Source organism: Impatiens glandulifera, chromosome 4 (assembly GCF_907164915.1).
Source record: "Impatiens glandulifera chromosome 4, dImpGla2.1, whole genome shotgun sequence".
Lineage (NCBI taxonomy): Eukaryota > Viridiplantae > Streptophyta > Magnoliopsida > Ericales > Balsaminaceae > Impatiens > Impatiens glandulifera.
In genome coordinates, this window is record NC_061865.1 from 18,538,884 (window position 1) to 18,561,458 (window position 22,575).

At 34.3% G+C, this 22,575-nt stretch overlaps 1 protein-coding gene across 1 annotated transcript; it reads right to left on the reverse strand.

Moving 5' to 3' along the window:
• Positions 1 to 460: 460 nt before the first annotated feature.
• On the reverse strand, positions 461 to 9,997 carry LOC124934865. The gene is made up of 6 exons (XM_047475360.1): positions 9,637 to 9,997; positions 1,508 to 1,752; positions 1,253 to 1,384; positions 1,133 to 1,143; positions 673 to 771; positions 461 to 515 (listed from the first exon to the last, which is right to left on the reverse strand). Exons 1-6 carry the CDS (start codon positions 9,995 to 9,997, stop codon positions 461 to 463), a joined length of 903 nt encoding a protein of 300 aa, XP_047331316.1.
• Between the last annotated feature and the right edge of the window lie 12,578 nt (positions 9,998 to 22,575).

The window sequence follows — 22,575 nt, forward strand, 5'->3', positions numbered from 1 at the left end:
ACATTATTTTCGTTGATGTCAATAGACCAATTCTTCGCCGTTCCTCTATATGTTTCCATATGTCTCATTAAGTATACACCGCAGTCTGTCTTGTTTGTTCTGTCTTGCCAGTCCAGCTTTGGGGCCGTTATCCTGTATTTTTTAACCTTGGCAGCCATTCGTTCCATGCCTTGACTTAACAAGAATTTCACAAAACAATCGAGTTGTTTACTCAAAGTGACATACTTGTCCAAAATTTTCATTCCATGAGGACGGCCGGAGTTGTCAAGTACAACGATTTTGGAGTCCTTAATATTCACACAAACAAGGAAGAAATGTCGGGAAAAGACAACGGGTAGGAATATCTGCAAAAAGAACACAAACATTTATTACTTTATTGCATATTCTTTACTTGGAATTGAGGGATATGTACAGACCACGTCAGCGAAGATGAGGTCTTCTTTTGTGATTTGGTAGTTCCTCATGTCTTCTTCAATGGATTGGGAAAATAAGGTGGCATCATGCTCCATATTAACCTGCAAAATAAGGGCAGAGCATCAAAGTCATGAACATTGAAGGATACATAGCAAAAAAAAAGCAGTTCATGCACTTACATGTGAACATGATGAGAAACAAATTATTCTTGGTTCATGCCTTGGCAACCTACGGCATTTGAAGTGCACAATTATGGACCAAGCGTCAATCACTTCGCTCGAAATTTCGCGACCCATTTGCATTGAACGAAGTAATTGACGGGTAATATTACCAGGTGCACCTTCGTACAGAACGTCACTGAAAAATACATTCATTTAGAAGACCATAACTAAATAATTTCATTTTTAAAAATTATAAAAAAATGAGAACTAACTTACGTTGGAGGCAGGTCTTCATCAAACACAAAATCGGCTAATCTCTGCTCCTTGTTGGTTATTTTGTGGTCCAACATATCAGCAACCTGTTGCATGTAGGGGGATCGAAGGTGCACAGGAATTTTTGAGATCTTCCTCTTAGGATATTCTTTAATGTTGATGCGTCCCCCCCCATCACCTTCATCTTCATCTTCAGAAGATTCAACGGCCTTAGAAGCCTCAACCTGTTGCTGGCCATCACCATGATCAGTTGGTGCAACAGACTGACCTTGGGGTTCCTCAACATTTTCCTTCCCTGCACCATGATCATTTTGTTCAAAATGATGAGATTTGGGTACCTCAACCTGTTGCTTGCCTTCACCATGATCACTTGGTGCAACAGACTGAGCTAGGGGTTCCTCAACATTTTCCTTCCCTGCCCCCTGATCATTTGGATTTTCAGGCGGAGATTTTGGTTCATCAACCTGTTCCTTCACTTCAACCTGATCATCGTCTTCAACAGTGGTTGTCTGCACTTTGTGTGCCCCATCCGGTTCCTTGCATTCACCCTCATGATCAGTTGGTTCAACAATGGGTGAGTCATCTTTGTTGGGCAGAAATGAATCCTCATGTTCGTCCTGCTGAGGAGGGGGTGACTTGGCTTGACTGTGATGAAATACAGCCTCTACATCTTCCGGTTCAACAAGGACTGATTCATCTAAAATGTCCTCACGTACATCCTCAACAGATTGCGGTTGAAGAGGTGGTGACGGAGCATCATTGTGCACAACGGCAACATCGAGATCATTCTGTTCTTCGTGATCGGATGGATTTTCTTGATTTGACATCACTGAATCCTCAAAATCATTCAGTTCAGCCAGTGCTGGTTGATGGTCTGCATGGTCATCCACTGCATGGTCATCCACTGCAGTCCGACATGTGTAATCAACCCGGGGACTATTGACTTTCAAGCCCGCACACTGTAAAGTGTCCCCAAGTGCATCCCTTGTAGGATCTTCCACACCTACATGAACCGGACCATCGATCACCACCTTCAAGTGTTTCATGAAGCCTTCAGACTCTCTGAGGTTCAGGAAACCGGCCTCAAAAAAGGGCTTCGGATCGATGTTGCGTTTCTCCAACTCCCCTGATAGGTAATTCAGCTGTTGGGCTGTATCTTTAAAAGTTTGCAGGATTTTGGATGTCAACAACTGTACATTATGAAAAACATACTTCATTAATCTTGAAAACAGGATAATAAAGAACAATGGGAGTCAATTTATTGTTTCCACATACCTCATTATCGTCTTCTTTTACTTCAACCGAGTCAACTGGATTCTCGGGTTGTCTAACTGCTAGGCGCGCCCTTGCCCTGCCAAGCCCAAAACCACCGGCACGACCTTCTAAGTTGGTAAACTCCAACACGCTGACGTCATCCCAACAGGAGATGATTGGAAATTTTCTTTCGTAGGGGATACGTTCACCTTCCACAAAAACACCATCTAGGTAGCAAATCTGGAGTAAAGGAGTGGGAGACATGTTAGAAAATATTACATATCTATAAATCATATATAAGAGAGGCAACAATACTTACCGATAAAAGGGTTATAGGTCCATCGAAATATGGATTTTTATTTTTACTTGCTTTTTCTTTCCAACTTCTTACACTGTCAACCAATCGTTGTAGTGTAAAGTGGCACCAGTTCAGTTCCTTTATGTTATCAACCTCCATTAAGGATTTGAGAATTTTGAACCTGAAATGAAAAAAATACATTTGTCAGTATTCAAAAATACAATTAGATATATAAGAGGTTTGAATACATGTTTACCTGGCTCGTGAATTTTGAACAGGACATAAAAAACTAGAGACAACAAAGACAACGAAGTCTATTTTGAAATCGTTGTCTGCACTTGTGTTACTTAATATCTTGGGGATCATAGAAAGTGTTTCGGGAGCTTTGGAGTCTTCCCCGGTCCATCTGGTCTTCCAATCCCTCAAGAAATTAAAATAAGCAGGGTCCTTAGTCTTGTCCAACCCAACGGACTCGACTACGTTCATTGAGCCTCTAGGGAGGTTCATCACGAGCTGTACGAGATCTTCATCGATACGGATCTCATCACCGTTGGCCAATACCAGAGAACTCTTATCCGGGTCAAAAGATTGGATTACATGTTTGGAAAAATGAGCAAGGCACTTGGAGACGCCCATTGTAAGAAGAGAACCAAACCCGATTTCCTTAACGGCTTCCCTCTGTTCTACGCTCAATTGAGGAATGAGTTGAGCGAGGCCATGAGGTGATGATCTGGTTAGAAATGTCACTTTACGTTTCTGGCGGGTTTTGGTTTTTTGGGGAGAGGGGGGAAACTCTTCATCGAATGGGGTAGTAGACGGAGAAATATTAGTGGTTTCTGGGGGTGGTTCTGGTAACTCTTCATCGACTGTTGGATTGGAGGTAGGAATAACATTTGGTTTTTTTTTAGGGGGAAAAGGTGGTGGTAAAATATCATCAGTACCTGCAGCAACATCAGTAGCTTCGACAGCAACTGTGGAAACTAATTCAGCAGTCGATGAAGACTTAGTATTCGTCTTCGGATTTCTCTTCCTCTTCCTTTCATAGGTCCTACAAGTCATTAATTTTGGTGGGATAGCATAAATCAGTATTATACGAAATAAATTGAATAAACATGTGTAAAATTAGTATAAACACAATAAGATCAACATACCTCTCTGGTTTAGTGCTGGGATTGACGTTGGATGCCGGAGTGGGTGCAGTTTCGTTTTCGTTTATGCTCCTACAAACTTGCAAGACGACCTCTCGGGAGTCGATGGGATGATCCACTTCCATGTTCTTGCCTTGGTTACCCGACATGTTCAGAAGATATCCTTGTAGTATAAACGAAATATCTAGGGTTCGACGTTCAGTGTTTGGATTATCGCCGGGAGATAGAGAGAGAAGAATATGAACAGTTGCTTATGAAAATGAAATTGAGGGAGAGTCGGCTTGTAGCGGGAAATTGAAATTATATCAACTAGTCATGGAAGCGAATAAATATTCGTTCGATATCGTAACTTCTTAAAAAAATAATAAAAATAAATGCAAAGTAAAAACAATTCATCGAAGCGAAGATTTATTCGCGGAATGTAAATGCACGGGTAAGTGAATTTACATTACAGGCAAGTTGGCTTCTCATTGGAGGGGAGGTGGTTTTACATGAACGTGAGGATAAAATTATTTGAAAATAAGAAATCTTCGCTTTCAATCATCTACTCGAAAAACAAAATTCAAGCGAATATTTGGTCGTTTACTGATTGTCAATTTAATTTAATTACATTAACATTTATTAATAAACGGAAAAAAATAAAAAATAAAAAATAGCCTGGTAATTGAGGCGAAGATTTGTTCGGTTGCTGCATGTCATCTTCAATTAATTGAATTAATATTTAATACATGGAAATATAAATTCCATGTCAGTTTGGTCTTTACATAGACGGGTAAATGTGTTTACATGGTAGGCAAGCGGTCTTCTCACGGGTGGGTATGGGGGTTTTACATGATGTTTTTATTAGAATTAATTCAAGCAAATATATCTTCGCTCATGAATGTCTCCGGCAAAAAAAAATTAAATACAAAAAAAAAAAAAATCCGGTAATTGAGGCGAAGATTTGTTCGGTTTCTGCGTGTCATCCTCAATTAATTGAATTCATATTTAATAAACGGAAATATAAAATCCATGTCATTTTGGTGTTCACATAAACGGGTAAGTGTCTTTACATGGTAGTCAAGCGGTCTTTACATGTGTGGGTAGGGGGGATTTACATGGGGTTTTTATTAAAATTAATTGAAGCAAATATATCTTCGCTCCAGCGAGTCTCGAGGCAAAAAAAAATTAAATAAAAAAAGTAAATAAAAAATCCAAGAAAATAAAAGATTGAATTACTTGAAGCGAATATTATATCGCTGCCTGTGTTATTTAATAAATTAAATTAATATTTAATAAACGTAAATATAATATGCATGTCAATTCGGTCATTACATGGACGTGTAAGTGTATTTTCATGAACGGCAGACGGTCTTCTCATGGGTGGGTATGGGGGGTTTACATGAGGGTCATTTCAATGGGCGTGTAGATCAGAGCGAAGATATCTTATCTGGGTATTATCTGAATATTATATTATTTCCTGGCGTTAACGGGCGATTCCGTTAACGGCGTCTGGTGTGAACCCGGGCCTAAACCCGGATTCCGGATTCTCCCTCCCTCCGTCTCCTGCCCAGATTGATTTATTATTAAATTAATAATGCTGCAATCTGATTGGTGCGCCACAGGGGAACACGGCAATCGGTAGCAGAAGATCTGAACTGATATTTATATACATAATTATTAGAAATTTTCATTTTTATTTTTTTAGTTATTATTTGGTAAGTTTGTATTTAATTTATTTAATTTAATTATTTAAAAATTATTTCAAAAACAATTTAAATATGAATTTGTTATTAATAAAATTAAATATCCCAAAAATATTATTAAATATCCCAAAAAGTATTAAATTTAGGGTTATGGTATGATAAAATCTAAATTTATTAAAAAAAAACGACTCAACAGAACACGGTTTGCCATTTATTATTATTACTTGCATTTATATATAAATAAACAAAAGATTTATATCACTAATTTAACTATCAAATTTCAATAAATCGAATATTTTGATTATCAAATTTTAGAGAATCGGTAGTCAAAAATAGGGCTGAGTCGATACGAAATACCTTAATTTTTTATCTATATTTTATACTTTATTGAAAGTTTCGGTATAAGAAAATCAATACATTTACCGTACTTTGATTTCAGTATACCTTAATTTCGGTATAATATCGATATTATAATGATACCTAAAAAATATATTACTTAAATAAAAAAACAATTTAGTATGGTTAGTACAAAAATGTTCAACAAAATTTAAAATATTTATCTTCAAAAAAATATTAATTTTAAGAATCCAACATATTTAGAGACCGACAAATGTTAAAAAAAATAAATTTAGATACAAAAATTGAAATTAACATTAATAAATATAAGTAGTCTTCAAAGTTAGACTAAATTAGAGTTAAGATGAATAATTTTAGTTACAAATATTTTGTATTTGAGATTAATTTTATAAATATTAGACTCCATTATATCTATTTAAAATGAAAAATGAAACACTTTATAGTGAAATAAAATAAAATGTTTGATTATATATATTGAACCATTTATTGTATAATTACATTTTAATATTTTTTCTATAATTGAATTAACATCATTTAAAAAAGAAAATAAATTTATAAAATTTAGAACGACAAAATAAAGACTATATAATTAAATTAACATCAAATATATTTGAATTTTTTTTTATAAAATTTGAAGAAATTAAAAATATTCAAATTTAAGTATCAAATATATTTAAAAGAAAAATTAAATTTACTAAAATTAACTGATTGATTGACAGCGTTTAATCATGTCAAGATTTCATAATGGATCACTAAATATATTTTCATAAGTGAAAATTAAAATATATATATTTATAATTTGATTAGTCATTATTTATTTTCTTAAAATTATTATATATATATATATTTAATTTATAAATATTATTTCAATATTTTTATGGATACCGATATACCAAATTAAATTTTAAAAATCTCATATCCTTTACGTACCAATAATTTTGATATCGGTATCTTACCTTATATTTTTTCAAATTAATATTTTTGATATAAAATCTGACATCTATTTAGTCATGCGAGCTAAATTATGAGTCAAGCCGAGCTCGAACAAGATTATGTTCGAGCTCAACTCAATTAATTATTTATTACCTCGACTCGAACTCGAGCTCGAACGAGTATATAAATTTGAGCTCGAACTAGACTCGACTATTTATCTACAAGCTCGGATCGACTCGAAATCTTGAACTAAAATTAAATTTCAAGCTCGAATATGAGCTTGAATTCAAGCCAAAATTTATTTTCAAACTAAAATTTATTTTATAACAAAAATATCAAACTTTTATACCCATTCAACATTCAAAACATAATATTTTAAAATGAAAAGGCAATTAAAGAAAATCAATATTTAATCATCAACAATAAATAACATAATATATTGATCTAACAAAGCCACTTGTTAATCGACAAAAACATGACTATTAACATAATCATTAAACCACCTATAAGGTCTCTAAGTCCACTCACTATGAATACGTCTCGCAAGTTGAATATATTTAGACATAATAGTCACTCGTTTGGCGTGGATGGCGTAGAGATTAGTGTCTTCAAATAGACTAACTAAATAAGCCTCAACTGCCTCCTAGAGAGCAACTATGGCGGAGCTCTCTGAAATCTCAGATCTGTATTGAAATTTTGTGCAATTTCACAAATAAATCTTTGAAATAGAAGTTTACGGATCAAAAGCTTCATACTCTTTTGGTACTTACAGATCTCTCTCAAAGAAACTGTTCCTGGCGAAATTTATGAGGCTTCTTCACACCTCCAGTAGCTGGAGAAGATTTTATATCCGCCTTCATCACTAGTTACTTTCTCAACTCTTTGTCTCTTAGTCGATTTCATAGCGATGTATGTTTTGTGCATGCACTTTGAATAAATGAGAGATAATATGGAGAAATGAAAAAACTTTATGAATGAGTGTGAGAAATTGAGTAAATGAGAGATAATACGTTGAGAAAAATGAAGAACTCTTGTGAATAAATAAGAAAAATAGCGAATATTAAAAGTCATATAACATATGATAATGTATTAAAGAATTAGTTTTTTTTTTTAATTTTTGGGTCATGAGATATAATAATGTGAATTGTTGGCCTGTCATATGGACTTTAAAAAGAGAGTGAAAAAAATATTTATTTTAAATTTTTTATTTTGTAATAAAATAAAATAAAAATATAATATATTATTAGGCTCGAAAAAGCCAAACCATTAAATCAGTATTATATGAGCTCGAGCTCGACTCGAATATTAAACGAGTCGACTCGAGCTCGAGTCAAACTAAAGCTCAAGCTTAAGTCGAACTTTGACCGAGCGGTTTGCAAGCAGCTCACGAACAGTTTGACTCATTTCTAGCCCTATTGTCGAAATATCTCAAACCTCTTTGCCATTCAATTTTGTTTCAAAAATATACATTTGTTTAAAAAATAAAAAAATTCAACCCATTAATAGTCAGCAAAGACTATTAATTTTGCTTGTTCTCTACTCTTTTCTTAATTCTCTTTTTCTTTAGTAACAAAAAAAAAATCCCAGAAGTTGAATTTAAAGAGGTCAAAGTATTTTGAACATGCTGTTAACACGTTCATTGACTTTTTGATAAATGGACCGGTTAATTTTGACTCATGAGTTCCTTGATTATTCAAAGAAAAATATGCTATGATTTTGATTTATTTCTGTATTACATGAAAAATTGTTTATTTAAATTGAATTGATAAAATATTTATATTAAAATTTTATAACTCTATAACTTATTGGATTTATCTTCTTGTATTTTTCTAAATGTTTTGTTTATTATTTATTAAAAAGAATATATAATGGGACCACGCTAAAATTCAAATATAAGGTCTAACAAGTTTGTCCCTATTTGATACAAACCACTTTAATAAAGAGTTGTACGCGTGAATATGATATCGACTCGACTCAACTCAACCCCTCACATGGAGGAATCTACCACTAATATTACCACCACACCACCAATAATACACAGAGATATACAACTTTTTGCAAATTATATTTATTTTGTGTATTAATTTGTAATTATGTGAGCCTTACATGTACATACCTCTATAATTAATTGTAAATATCCAGATATGACGATTTTACCATTCAAGAAATAATCAAATACCCTTTTGTGATTTTAGCTTGTTTATAAAAAACAATATAGTTTAGAGATTATTTGACATGAGATGTCTCTTATATTTCATTTTTTTCTTTATTACTTTAATTTTAAATAACATTTTTTTTGTTGGGGAAAACGGTTTATCACCATTTCATTAAAAGGCCCAAAACTAGGATGAATCAATAATCAAAACTAGACAAACTCTAGTTTTGATTGTAAGATTACAAATAAAAGACCCAAAAATTTCTGAATGGTGGCAGTCAAATCACATTACAAAAAACAAATTAAAATATACAAAGACTACAATCTAGCTATCCCAACCTATGTTATCTCCATGTCCGACTTTTGACCATATTGCCTTCTTCCACGTCCCAATCTTCTCGCGTTCTTCATGAAGAGAGATTGAAATGAAGCAGATGATGATGTTTGTGTGCTCTTATTGTTTAATCTTCCTCTATATGAACTCGTACTAACATAGTAAAATGTATTCTTTTTCAGGATTTCAAGGTTTTGTCACTACTTTTCTCTACTTCAGTTTTCTGTGTTTGAGGATCAACAACCTTAGTTTCCTTCTCCTCTGTTGTATCTTTTCTTTCATCTTCTGCATCTTTCTCTTCCTTAAATTTAGGTTTATATTCTTCAGAATCCCCTGTTTCATCAGTTTCCTTTCCTTTCTTAATTCCTTTTGAGTTTGATTTCCTTTTTGTTCATTCACTCGAATTCTGAACATCTTTCCTTTTGGCATTGCTTTATTTTGCTGCTTGTTTTTCCACAATTGTTTCATTTGTACTAGGAACCTTTTGTTGCTCGGCTTCTCCATTCTGCATTTGTTGTTCCTGGTTTGCTTTCTAGTTGGCCATTAATTTAGGGCATCTCATTATAGAATGTTTAAAGGTATTTCAGTTCACGCATCTGTACGGTCGCCATTCATAGTGTATGCCCATCTTGGTAGCATTTCCCTTTCGATCCACCACTGTAATTTTGTTGGGGAGAACGCTTCTGGGTTGAACTTCAACGTTAATCCTAGCATATGTGAGATTTTCGTTTTCCTCAATGATTTTGTCCATGTATAGAGGTTTTCCTAGAAGGCTAGAGAAATGGCTTAAGGCTTCCGCGTTATACATGTGGGGAGGGATATTTCGCAACTTGAACCAGATTTGCATTGTTTCTTTTGGAATACTGTCATAGCTCGTACCCTCCTTCCATTTTTCGAGCTTCATGCATTCTTTCCCCACGTGTGTATGTCCCAACTCTAAAATTTTCTCAAGATTAGCCTCTTGATTCAATTTCAGGAAATACATGCCGTTACTGTTAGAGGTGACCTTCATTAGACTTCCTTTTCCCCATTGCTTCATGAGTTCTTCCTTGGTGGCATAAAAAGTAGAAAATTCTTTCCCAATATAATTACCCACTATCACCTGTTCCCATGATCGAACACTTTTTTCGTCCACTATCAAATTCAGCTGTACTAGTTTTTTGCCTCATTAATAATCTTTGTTAAAAAGAAAGATGGTACTTGACGATTTTGTGGATTATAGACAACTTAATGAAATTACTATTACAGACAAATAACCCATACCTGCAATCGATGAATTACTTGATAAACTTCATGGAGCCACTCTGTTCACAGAGCTAGACCTGAGAGTAGGATATCATCGGATAAGGGCAGGAGAAGAACACATACATAAGACAACTTTTAGTACTCGCTCGGGGCTATAAGAACTCAGAGTTATTCCATTTGGTCTTTCTAATGCACATGTAATATTTCATAAATTAATGAATATTATCTTTAGAGAAATACTTATATTCTTCTATGATATCCTTATATACAGTACTAATATGAAGTTATATTTAAAATATCTAGAAAAGTATTAAAGATTCTTATAACTAATAGTCGCCTATTGGTTAAACAGTCAAAATACTCTTTTGGAATAAAGATATTAAATTATCTAGGTATTTAATTAGTGGAAATGGAGTAAAAGTTGATCCACAAAAATATCATGTATTCAAGACTTGTCAGCTCCAAAGAATATCAAAGCTTAAAGAGGGTTTCTTAGATTAGCGGGATATTATAGTAGATTTGTATGAAATTTTGGTGTTATTGTAAAATCATTACATGGATTGCTTAATAAAGGAATGTTCAAATGGAGTGATGAAGCAGATAAATCTTTCAAGGCGATTAAAAATATTTAATGACTACCCAAGTATTAGTATTATTATATTTTTTAATAGATCTTGAAGTTGAAACATATGCCAACTATTATGGGATTAAGGCAGTACTAATGTAGAAAGGGAGACCATAAAGGAATGTTAAAATAGAGTGATGAAGCAGATAAATCTTTCAAGGTGATTAAAAATCTTTAATGACTACCAAGTATTAGTACTATTATATTTTTTAGTAGATCTTGAAGTTGAAACATATGCCAACTATTATGGGATTAAGGCAGTACTAATGTAGATAGGGAGACCAATTACTTATCTAAGTAAAGTCGTTGCTAAAACAAAATTTAGACTTTTTAAATATGAGAGAAAGTTTATAGTTCTTATGGACGCCACTAAATGAAGACACAATTTGTATGGGAAACATTTCATTATTCAAACAGATCATCAAAGTCTTAAATTTCTAATAAAACAAAAGATTAGGATATTGTCACAAAAAGATGATTGTCCAAGTTTCTCGGGTTTAACTATACCATCATCTATAAAAAAGAAAAAATACTTGGATGCTAGTGCATTATCTAGGATAGAAACATTATAATTGACCATGATTTCCACGGTCACTTTAGTATGGAAAGGAGAATTTGAAGACTCATATAAATAAAATAAATGAATACAAAATATTATTATTCTGTTTACAACACAATTAGATAAATTTCCATTTTATAAATATGAAAGAAATGTGATCAAATATAAAAATAAAATTTATTTAGGCAACCAAGGAAATCTGAGGAAATGAATATTGTTGCTACGACTCAAATCTAGTATTGGAAGACATTAAGGTATATAGACTACTTATAAATGAATTATGACAAAATTATTGGCCTAGAATTAAGAAGGATGTGCAAGAGATAATCAAAATATGTGATACTTGTCAAAGATTCAAAAATGAAAAATACATGAAGACATGTTTACTACAACCTCTACATATTCCCGATTCACCCTATGACATATTTCAATGGATTTCATTGAGGATTTCATTGAAAGACTCCCTATCTCAGACAAATATACAACAATATTGGTGGTAGTGATTTGATTTACTAAATATAGTCATTTTATTAAACTCAGACATCCGTATACAATATCACATATAGCAAATGAATTCATTTAAAGTATTTATACACTACATGGGTTGTCTCAATCAATCATTATAAATCGAGATCATGTATTCATTAGTCACTTTTGGCAAGAATTGCTAAAAAATATTTGGGTGAAATCATTGTTAAGTATTTCCTATCATCTGAAAACATAGAGGGTAAACTAGTGTATAAAAGCTTACCTAAGGTGTATGAGCGGATACAAACCAAAAATCTAAGTAAATGGTTAGCATTCGTGGTACAATATATTTTTTCATTCATCGTTAAAACTGGTAAATATAGTGAAGACATCAGTATGAGTAGTGGAGGATTTCATGAAGGAAAGAGTTCAAAGAGTCAAGTAATGAAAGGATAACATAGTTGTGGCACAAAATATAATGAAACAATATGCAGATTGAAATAAAATAGACATAACATTTGTAGTGAGGGATTGAGTACTTCTAAAAGATCAGCATTATCGAGACTATAGTTGTAGCAATAAGGAACAATAAACTAGCAGCAATTTTTTTTGGCTCATTTGTCATATTGGAAAAGTTAAGTCAAATTGCTTATAAATTAAAATTTCCGGATTATTGTAAGATACTGTTTTTCACGTATCTCTTCTCAGGGCTAAACTGGGAGTGCTTCGATGAGTAGAAACACAGTTACCATCAAACCAAAAAGTTGGAGAGATACAATTACAACCATAAGCGGTATTAGAAATTATTGATTAAAAGAAGAAGTCACCTCATGGTCTAAACTTTGATTCAGTGGACTCATACAACGATCGAAGATTCAACTTGGAAAGACTGGACACTCAATCCCAATATCCAGGATTATGCAAATATTTTCTTTTGAGCAAAACTTCGTTCTACAAGTAGGCTTTTAAGAAATGAGGAATGCGTGAATACGGTAATTAAAATATAATTTATTAGAATTACCGAAATACGGTTAGCTCACCTAGTATAAATACTTAGATCATTAGAACTTGTAGAAATTGTAGATAATGTTTTTTAATATTAACACTTACTCTTTATCCTAATATAGAAACATATTGAACTTCAGTTCTTGATCTTTTTATATTACTTGTTCTTCTTCATCCAATCTATCTTTTTTCTATAACTTCTTCTCCCCTATCTATTGTACTTTATAATTCTCTTTGAGTTACGTTAGTTAGTGGGAGACGTATTTCTCAATCTAGAACTAGTGGGTCACAGTAGAATTGTACCTATTTAATATTGTTTTTACGACATTCAATGATATATTTTTGTTTATTTGTTTCAATAAAATATTGATTTAAGAAAAAATATGTTATATCTTAGAAATATTATTGACCGCGTTAAAAGTTAGAAGGAAATTAAAGCACGTAATATATTATGAGTAGTCGTACCTGTAAGGGCACAAATCTTTATGAAGATTTTAGTCATTGTCATAGCCTATAATCTCAGGACAAAGTGAGGTGAGAGATTGCATAAGAGCAATCAAGATAAGGGAGATACGGACAAAGAGCTCTAATGTCGAAAAATAACAAAGATGGCGAAGAACTTTGTTGGAGATCTCGAGATGTAGAAGATGACGGGAAAATATTATTTCAATAGTTATGGTCTGAAGGAGAATTGTTTGATATTAAGGGTTTAACAAAAAAAAATGAGAATATTGATTTAGAAGTATTTGTATTTGATGGGCGTAAATGAAAATAAGAAAATAAAACGGTAAGAAGTTGGAGGAAACTAGGGTTGTTGCTCTTCAAAACTGTAAAAATAAAGTAGAGAAAACATATATAAAAGTCCTATAATTCTGAAAAATAATTATTTTTATCAGATCAGTACAAGTTCATATATAGGTAGGTTAAACAATGGGAGCAGACATACATCACCATATACTACAATTTAATCAGCTTTCGTGAAGTATGAGTGATGAAGGGACATAGAAGAAAGCAACATCATCTACAAGACAAATAAATATGGAAATAACAACAAAGATTAGGAACGTTAATTGTAATCTGTAATTGTATTTTTTTTATTGTTACCATTTAGAAACTCTATGGTCATTTGTTTGTTATCTTATAATCAAAACTAGGATTTGTCTAGTTTTTTATTCTTGACCCTCCCACTTTTTGAGCTTTTTAATGAAATGGTGTTAAACAATTTTTCTAAAATAAATAAAAAAGTATGTAAGGTTCACTTATAAATGACAATTAATAGATTGTAAATTAAAAAGTAAGAGTTTATAGAGTAATATTATTTTTTATGTGATTTTCTTAGGTTTTCAATGCAAAATATGTGTCGGTATTTATGTGTCAAGTAAGAGTTTACTGAGTAATATATTTATTTTTTAGAATTAAAAAGAGAACTAGCATGACACCCTATAGACATGGCCCATTTAAACTCTGGAAAGAGTTTCCAGAGTAATAATTATTTATGAAGTATAAGTTATAAAGGGGTAAATTTGTACAAACATTAAAACGATTTTTTTTAACTAAATTGAATTTTGACCCAAGGAAAGTGCTGTAAAATTATTTATTTTCTTAAAATAAAATAGTCAAAATGGTCTTTTTATTAATATGTTATTTTGATAAATTAATTTATAACTTAATAAGCTATAAGATCTTTTTAATACAAAGAATTACTGGTTGACTTTTCGTAATAATAGAAGAAAATAACATATAAACTAATACTGAAAAAATTAATAAAGGTCTGTTCATCAAAAGTCTCAAGTCATAGAAATAGAACATCCTTTTTTTGTCTAAGGTCAAACAAACCAAACTTGTAAAATAATTAAAATATCGTTATCACACATATAACTTTCTGGATCTAATATAAAAAATGCGAACAATTATATATCGATCGATCCACAAATTTAAAATTTTAATCTAATATATATGATATGAACAATTTAATATGTAATATAATATGTAATAAATATAAAAAAAATGCTTAAAATAAGATTTTTTAAATAGGCACACTATCCATGCATAAGAAAACTTTGCTATTTGATTTTTCCCTTGAAAATAATAATACATTAATTATTACATACTTCTTACATAAGAAATATTTAAATACAAACTCTTATACGAAATACAAAAAGAAAAAGAAAAAAAAAAACTACTAAGATCAAAGTCTTTAACCAGTTTAACAGAAACCTCGGAACCAAGGCTCCATACACTTCAAGACCGTATCTAGCTCTTTTCCATGGTTTTTACCTTCTTGGAACTTCCTCTAGATCCGACTATAATGTTAATTGAGTTTACTAACATTATCATCCGAATTTTTACAACCGACCTAAATATTTAACAGGCCGTTTCAGACTTATGAAAAGTCCCAAATTCTCATCAAAATTTTACTTACCTAGGTAAACAACTTAGAAGACAAGGTAAATTAGTAATGAGTTACAATAAGGAATTAAGATAGGAATTAATTGATTCTATGCATTGTTTCTTTATGGGAGGACATTCTAGAGTGCTTGCAACTTTCAAAAGGATGTAGTTGGCCTATTTTTTGAAAGGAATATTAAGAGACATAAGAGAATTTTTTTGAAATTGCATATTTGTCAAATTAATAAAACAAGTAATGCACTTCTGATCTTTTACAACCTCTCTCTATTTATACTTTTATTTAGACATAAATATTTATGAATTTTATAAAAGAATTATTTAAATCTCAAGACAAAACTGTCATATTTGTAGTAATTGATCGATTATAAAAAATGGCACATTTTATGGTAATAAAACACCCTTATTATGTCTAGACAATTTCTATTATTTTTCTTGATACAATTTTTAGATTACATGGGATGCCCCAAGTTATTATAAGTGATAGAGATAAAGTATTTATAAACTCATTTTAGAAAACATTCTTAAAATTATAAGTAATTACTCAAACTTCACCCAAAACTTACCATTCATAGAGAGATGGACAAACAAAAATCATTAACAAATATTTGAAACATATCTTAGATACATGATGGGACAACAATCAAATTCGTGGGTTAAGTGGTTACTTTTATCAGCATTGTGGTACTATACAAATTTTCATTAAGCAATAGGTGTATCTTCATTCAAGCTTTACATGGTCACCCTCCTCTAGTTCATGTATTATACTTAGTAGGGGACTCCACTAATGAGAAAATATAAAGAAGTCTGCAAACAAGAGACACTAGTAAAAAAAAGCCTCAATAATGAGATATTTTCTACTCAGTAATACCTTGATTTTCAATCGGTATAGAAAAATATTGATTTATTATAATACAATCGTCATCAGTCGCTAAAAGCTCTCTTATTAATATGAATTTAAATAATAACGATTGGACTTTAACCAATCGGTATAAGGTAACATCGATTAATTGGTTATAATACCAATCAGTATAGGGAAACACCGATTGGTATTATAACAAATCAATATATGGAACACCGATTGGTATAACCAATCAGTATATATATATATATATATATATTCTCTATTACAAAAAAACAGATGCTTGAAACCATAATCAAACCACGGACCTGTGCTCCTACCATGTGGGATTCAAGACGCCTTCTATGAGTCAATAGATGTTATGCAAGTATTTCAGAACAATCAACAACTACTATTTAAACAAGAGATGAAAACTTCACTAAAGCGAAACCCCAATTTTGTTGCTAACTCTAATATTCTTCTCCAATGGAGAAGGGTTTTGGCAGCTCCACAGACACATGTATAGAATACTTGAGGGAACACAAAATTAATAAAGTTCTACAATTTGAAAACACAAAATAGGATGAAGAAAACTATGATAAAAAACACAAATACTTGACACTCAAAGTAAGACACAATGTATACTTGAGGGCTCTCCCATACTAACAGCTTACAATGACTCAAGATCGATATCACAAACTTTGATGGACCATTCAAAATAGTTGATAAAGTTCTCTAGGTAACCTATCGAATAATGTTGCCACCGAACTCCAAAATATATAATGTTTTCCACATCTTACAACTAAAGATGAAAATCGGGAATGTTCTCACAGTTACAAATCTTTTGGACATAAATGATCATACACATGTACATGAAGTTATATTAGATGAAAGACTCGCATTGAGAAATGGAGAGGAAGTTCATCAAATACTAATTCATGGAAAATGTGACGAACCTGATAAAACATGCTAGGAAGATATCGACCAAATTAGTATAGATTATCCGAACCTCAATTGGAAGACTAAAGGGAGGAGAAGAAGACGTTGTGGTCGTTCGCCTTCAAATGGGGAGAGTATTGTTACAAACTTAGTCACACAAGCTACGGTTATTGTTACAAACTCAGTCACACAAGCTTCAATTTGTTGGCTTTGACTATTGGATCTTTCTAAGAACAACTATGCAGATATGAAACTCTGGAAAATAGATTGCTAAAGAGGAAAAAGTCTTAAGAATCTTAAGTGTTGTATATTCAACATTTATAAACAATCCTTATATAGGAGTAATTAGCATAGAACCTAAATTACTTATACATACAGGCCCAAGCCCATTAATAATTAAATAAACCCTAATGGTATAAAAGACAATAAAGGCCTAGAACTTTCAATTTTCTGACAATCAATGCTTAAACTCACAATCTCCCCCATAAGCTTGATTTGGTTCGAGATTCTTCACGCCGAGCAGCTCTTGCATCTCTGCAAATTTGACTTTTGCTAGAGCCTTATTGAGAATGTTTGCACGCTGCTCTCTAGTGCTTACGAACTCTACAATGATCTATCGATTCTCGACGCATTCACGGATAAAATGGAACTGAGTGTCGATGTATTTGCTACATCCATGAAACATCAGGTTCTTCATTAATGCTATTGCGGACTTGTTGTCAACATAGAGGGTTACCGGCCTCGGCTCGCATCCGATCACCTCGCTCAACAAGTTTCTTAGCCAAAGTCTTTGGTACGACGCTGCAGTAGCTGTCATAAACTCCTCCTCACATGAAGATAAAGCAACAGTTCTTTACTTCTGAGATTTCCACATGATCAGATTCCCATTGAGATAAAACACCATCCCTCTAGTATTTTTTCTATCGTATGTGTCACCGGCTAGGTTGCTGTCAGTAAAACTAACGAGTTCTTCAACCTCTCGTCCTCTTCTTAACTGAATCCCATAACTCTTCGTTCCCTTCACGTAACGAAGAATGTGTTTTACTGCCTGTTGGTGTAGAGTGGTATCCTTCTCCATGTATCGACTCACTATGCCAACTGCATAGGAGATATTGAGTCGAGTGTGTGTCAAGTACCTGAGACACCCGATGATACGCCTATACTCCTTCAGATCCACTATGTTTCCTTCCACATCCTTTTCGAGCTTCAACTTTGCTTCCATTGGATATTTGCTCAAGTTACAATCCTCCATTACAAACTATTTCAACACCTTCTTCGCATAAGTTTCCTGCTTCACCTCGATGTTATCTATCTTCTGGTCCACCTCGATACCAAGATAGTACGAGAGTAGCCCGAGATCACTCATCTCGAACTCCTTCATCATCTATTTTTTGAACTCCTCAACACCCTTGATGCTTGATCATGTCACAATCAAGTCGTCGACGTATACGCCAACAATGAGTACTTATTCTTCATGGTTTCTCGTGTACACAGCCTACTCTTGAGAACACTTCACGAAACCAAGACTCATTATTCTCTTATTGAGGCAAGTGTTCCACGCCTTTGGTGCTTGACGTAGTCCGTAGAGAGCCTTGTATAACCTGTACACCTTGTGCTCTTTATTCTTGATGATGAAGCCTTCATGTTGGGCGATATAGACTTCCTCTTCGATGTCACCATTGAGAAATGTTGATTTGACATCCAAGTGGTGAATCTCCCATCCACGGTGAGCTGTGATGGCAAGAATTAACCTAATTGTGTCAAGTTTCGCCACCGGTGCAAATGTCTCCTCAAAGTCAACTCCTTGCTTCTGCACATAGCCTTTTGCTACCAATCTCTCTTTGTTCTTGAGGATGTTGCCTTCGCTGTCTCTTTTCAACTTGAAAACCCACTTTAACCCGATAGTCTTGTGACCAGATGGTAAATCGGTGAGCTCCCATGTCTTGTTCTTCCTGATAGACTCGAGCTCTTTGTTCATGGCCTCATTCCATACCGCCTCGTGATATGTTGTTGGCTCGTCGGTAGTGAGTAACAACAATTCATTAAGATCCATCTCTACTAGTGGTGCCTCCACGTAGACATCAGCAGGGAACGAATTTTAATGGGGCCAACTTCGGTTGTGGACTCCCCTAAGCTCTCTTGATGACGATGGGAGTTCGGTGTACCTGTTGTGTTTTCCAACTCTATTAGGTTGTCATCATCTCGTAGGATTCTGAATTCCAAGGAATTTTGCACGAGCTCGTTGTCATCGTTGCACCACTCCCACTTCTTTTCCTCTTCGAATACGACATCTCTGCTCATACGAATTTTCCCGCAAACTGGATCAAGAAACATGTATGCCTTGCTTCCGTCTTTGACACCAAGGTACACCATTTCTTGACTTCGATCATCAAGCTTCTTGAGATGTGGTCCCGCTGTCTTAACATGTCCAATACACCCAAATACTCTCAAGTGCTCTAGATGAGGTCTCTTACCGGTCCACGCTTGGTAAGGAGTGCAAGTTCTTAGAACCTTTGTCGACAAACGGTTCAAGAGATAAACTGCATGTCGTACTGCCTCTCCCTAGAGGTTTGTCGGTACCTGCATGCTCTTTAGTAAGCTCCTAGCAGCACCCATCACTATACGATTTCTTCTCTCCACCACATTGTTTTGTTGTGGAGTGTATGGTGCCGTGAGGTGACGTTCGGCTCCTTCCTCTTTGCAAAACTTCGCAAATTTCTGTGATGTGAACCCTCCACCTCGATTAGTACGCAAAGTTTTTAGTTTGTGCGCCACTTGTTCTCAACGAGCCTCTTGAACTTCTTGAATGCTTCAAAAGCTTCTCCTTTTTCTCTAAGCATGTACACCCACATCCAACGACTATAATCATCAATAAGTAGAAGAAAATACTTATTACCGGTGAGTGATAGAGGGGTGATCCGACCACACAGATCCACGTGCACAAGTTGTAGGGGATGCTCGGCACGAAAGTTTGCTTGGGCAGGATATGGTAGCCTTGTCTTCTCTGCAACCATGCAACTCTCACACAATTGGTCGGGGTGTGTGATCTTGGGTAGCCCTATATCCATCTCCTTCTCCCCCATCATCTTGAGCGCATAAAAGTTTACGTGCCCAAGTCTCGCGTGCCATAACCAAGCTGGGTCTTCTAGCGATGTTAATAGAGAAGAGGGTTGCCTCGTCTCGAGAGAAATCTTATATAACTAGTTTTTCGATTTCACCACCTTCATCAATAGAACACCATTTTGGGCGAACATCTTTAGGAGCGAGCTAGCTAAGATGATCGTGTTGCCTTTTTCTGTCATCTGACTGAGACTTATAATATTACTTTTCAATTTTGGAATGTAATATACCTCAGTCATTATACGTTGATCTCCGTTCTTGCATTCGAACAAGATGGATCCTCGACTCTTGATCTCGACGAGTGAGCCGTCTCCGAACTTCACATTTCCGATGATTTTCTCGTTGAGCTCATTGAACTTCTCTCGATGACCCGTCATATAATTTTTTTCTCCATTGTCAAGGTAGCACACATCGGTGTAATTATACTCAACGCCACTTACGAGGAGGTTAGCCATGACTTTCTCTTCATTGAGCACCACAACATCTGGTTCCTCTTCGTCACATTCTTGGCAAACATTAATGTTGGTTCCTCATCATGGGAGCAAGTGAGGTTTGCTTCATCGTTGGGCCTTTGGTTAGGGCACTCAGACGCGTAGTTCCCATACTTTTGACAAGCGTGACACTTCACTATGCTCTTGTCTTTGTGGGGCTTGGTGTCTTCTCGTCGAGATGAGCTTTCTCCACGACCTCCACCTCGCCCTTTTCCACGACCCCGGTTATCTCCACCGTTGCCGCTACGACTCGATCATCTAGAAGAAAAACCGGCTTCTCCATTTTTTTTCATTCGTGACATTCATTCATTATGTGTGAGCAATAGATTCTACTCCTCTTGGTCTCCGTATCCGCGAAGTCTCTCCTCGTGGACTTTGAGACAACTGACGATCTCCTCGACGGTCATATTCTTGAGGTCACCAAATTGCTCGATCGTTGTAACGATCTGCCTGTATGTTTGTGGTAAGGCTCTAAGGAGCTTCTTGACGAGGGAGATCTCCTCCACCTTCTCTCCCAACGAGCGGATACCAGTCACTATGGATGTCAATTTCATGGCGAAATCATCCACTAATTCCCCATTCTTCATACGAATCGCCTCAAATTGTGTCTTCAAGGTTTGTACTTTTGACTCCTTGACTCTCTCCACTCCAACATGCATTGTCTTAGCGTCTCCCACGCTAGCTTGGCGGAATCCTTCTTAGCCACTATGAGAAGGACGTCCATAGGGTGTAATTGATTGATGGCAGTGAGAGTCATTCTATCCATCCGTTCGTCGACATCTTTGAGCATCACGGCTTCCCACACTCCTTGTGCTTGTAAGTTTACCCACATCTTCAATGCCCACACCGACGAAATTGTCGGAGCGTCACGTTCCCTTCTCTTCCAATCTTCATTGTCGCCACATCTCTGGTTGATCTTTTCGACGGCATGTTCTTCAATCTAGCTCTGATACCAAATGTTGGCTTTGACTATTGGATCTTTCTAAGAACAACTATGAAGATATGAAACTCTGGAAAATAGATATTTCCTAAAGAGGAAAAAGTCTTAAGAATCTTAAGTGTTGTATATTCAACATTTACAAACAATCCTTATACAGGAGTAATTAGCCTAGAACCCTAAATTACTTATACATACAGGCCTAAGACCATTAATAATTAAATAAACCCTAATGGTATAAAAGACAATAAAGGCCTACAACTTTCAATTTTCTGAAAATCAATGCTTAAACTCACACGGTTATTGCTACAATAAAGAAGAGAGAAGACGATGGAGAACACTGAGTTATGATCAAAAGACCTAGATCATTATAAATAAATAATTCATTAATATACAATGAAGGGCATGAAGATATTATAAAGTTATACTATGTGGCGAGTCATGATAAGAAGAAGAGAAGATATCATCCCCTTAGGTTCGATTCTCTATAAACAACTTTCGATCGTCGTCACATAGTCGTACCTTCTAAGGCACAAATCTTTAATCCAATATATTTTAGTCATTGTGTTCGCTTAGAATCCCGAAACGAGGTGAGAGATTTCATAAGAACGATTGAGTTGAGGTAGATAGAGAACAAAGAGCTCTTATAAGTTATTACAAAAGTTGACTGAAATAACAAAGAACTTTGTAGGAGACAATTGAGTTGAGGGAGATGGAGGATATAAAGGTCTAATTATTTCCCGAGAATCAAATGTTGACCCAAGAAAAGTGCGTTAAAATTATTTATAAATAGAACTCGTTAGGAACCGTGTTACCGAAACATAACCACGAATTTAACTTTCTAGATCTAATAAAAATACTGCGACAAATTTATATAAACATAAATAAAATGCTTAAATAAGATTTTTCAAATAAGCACATATTCAA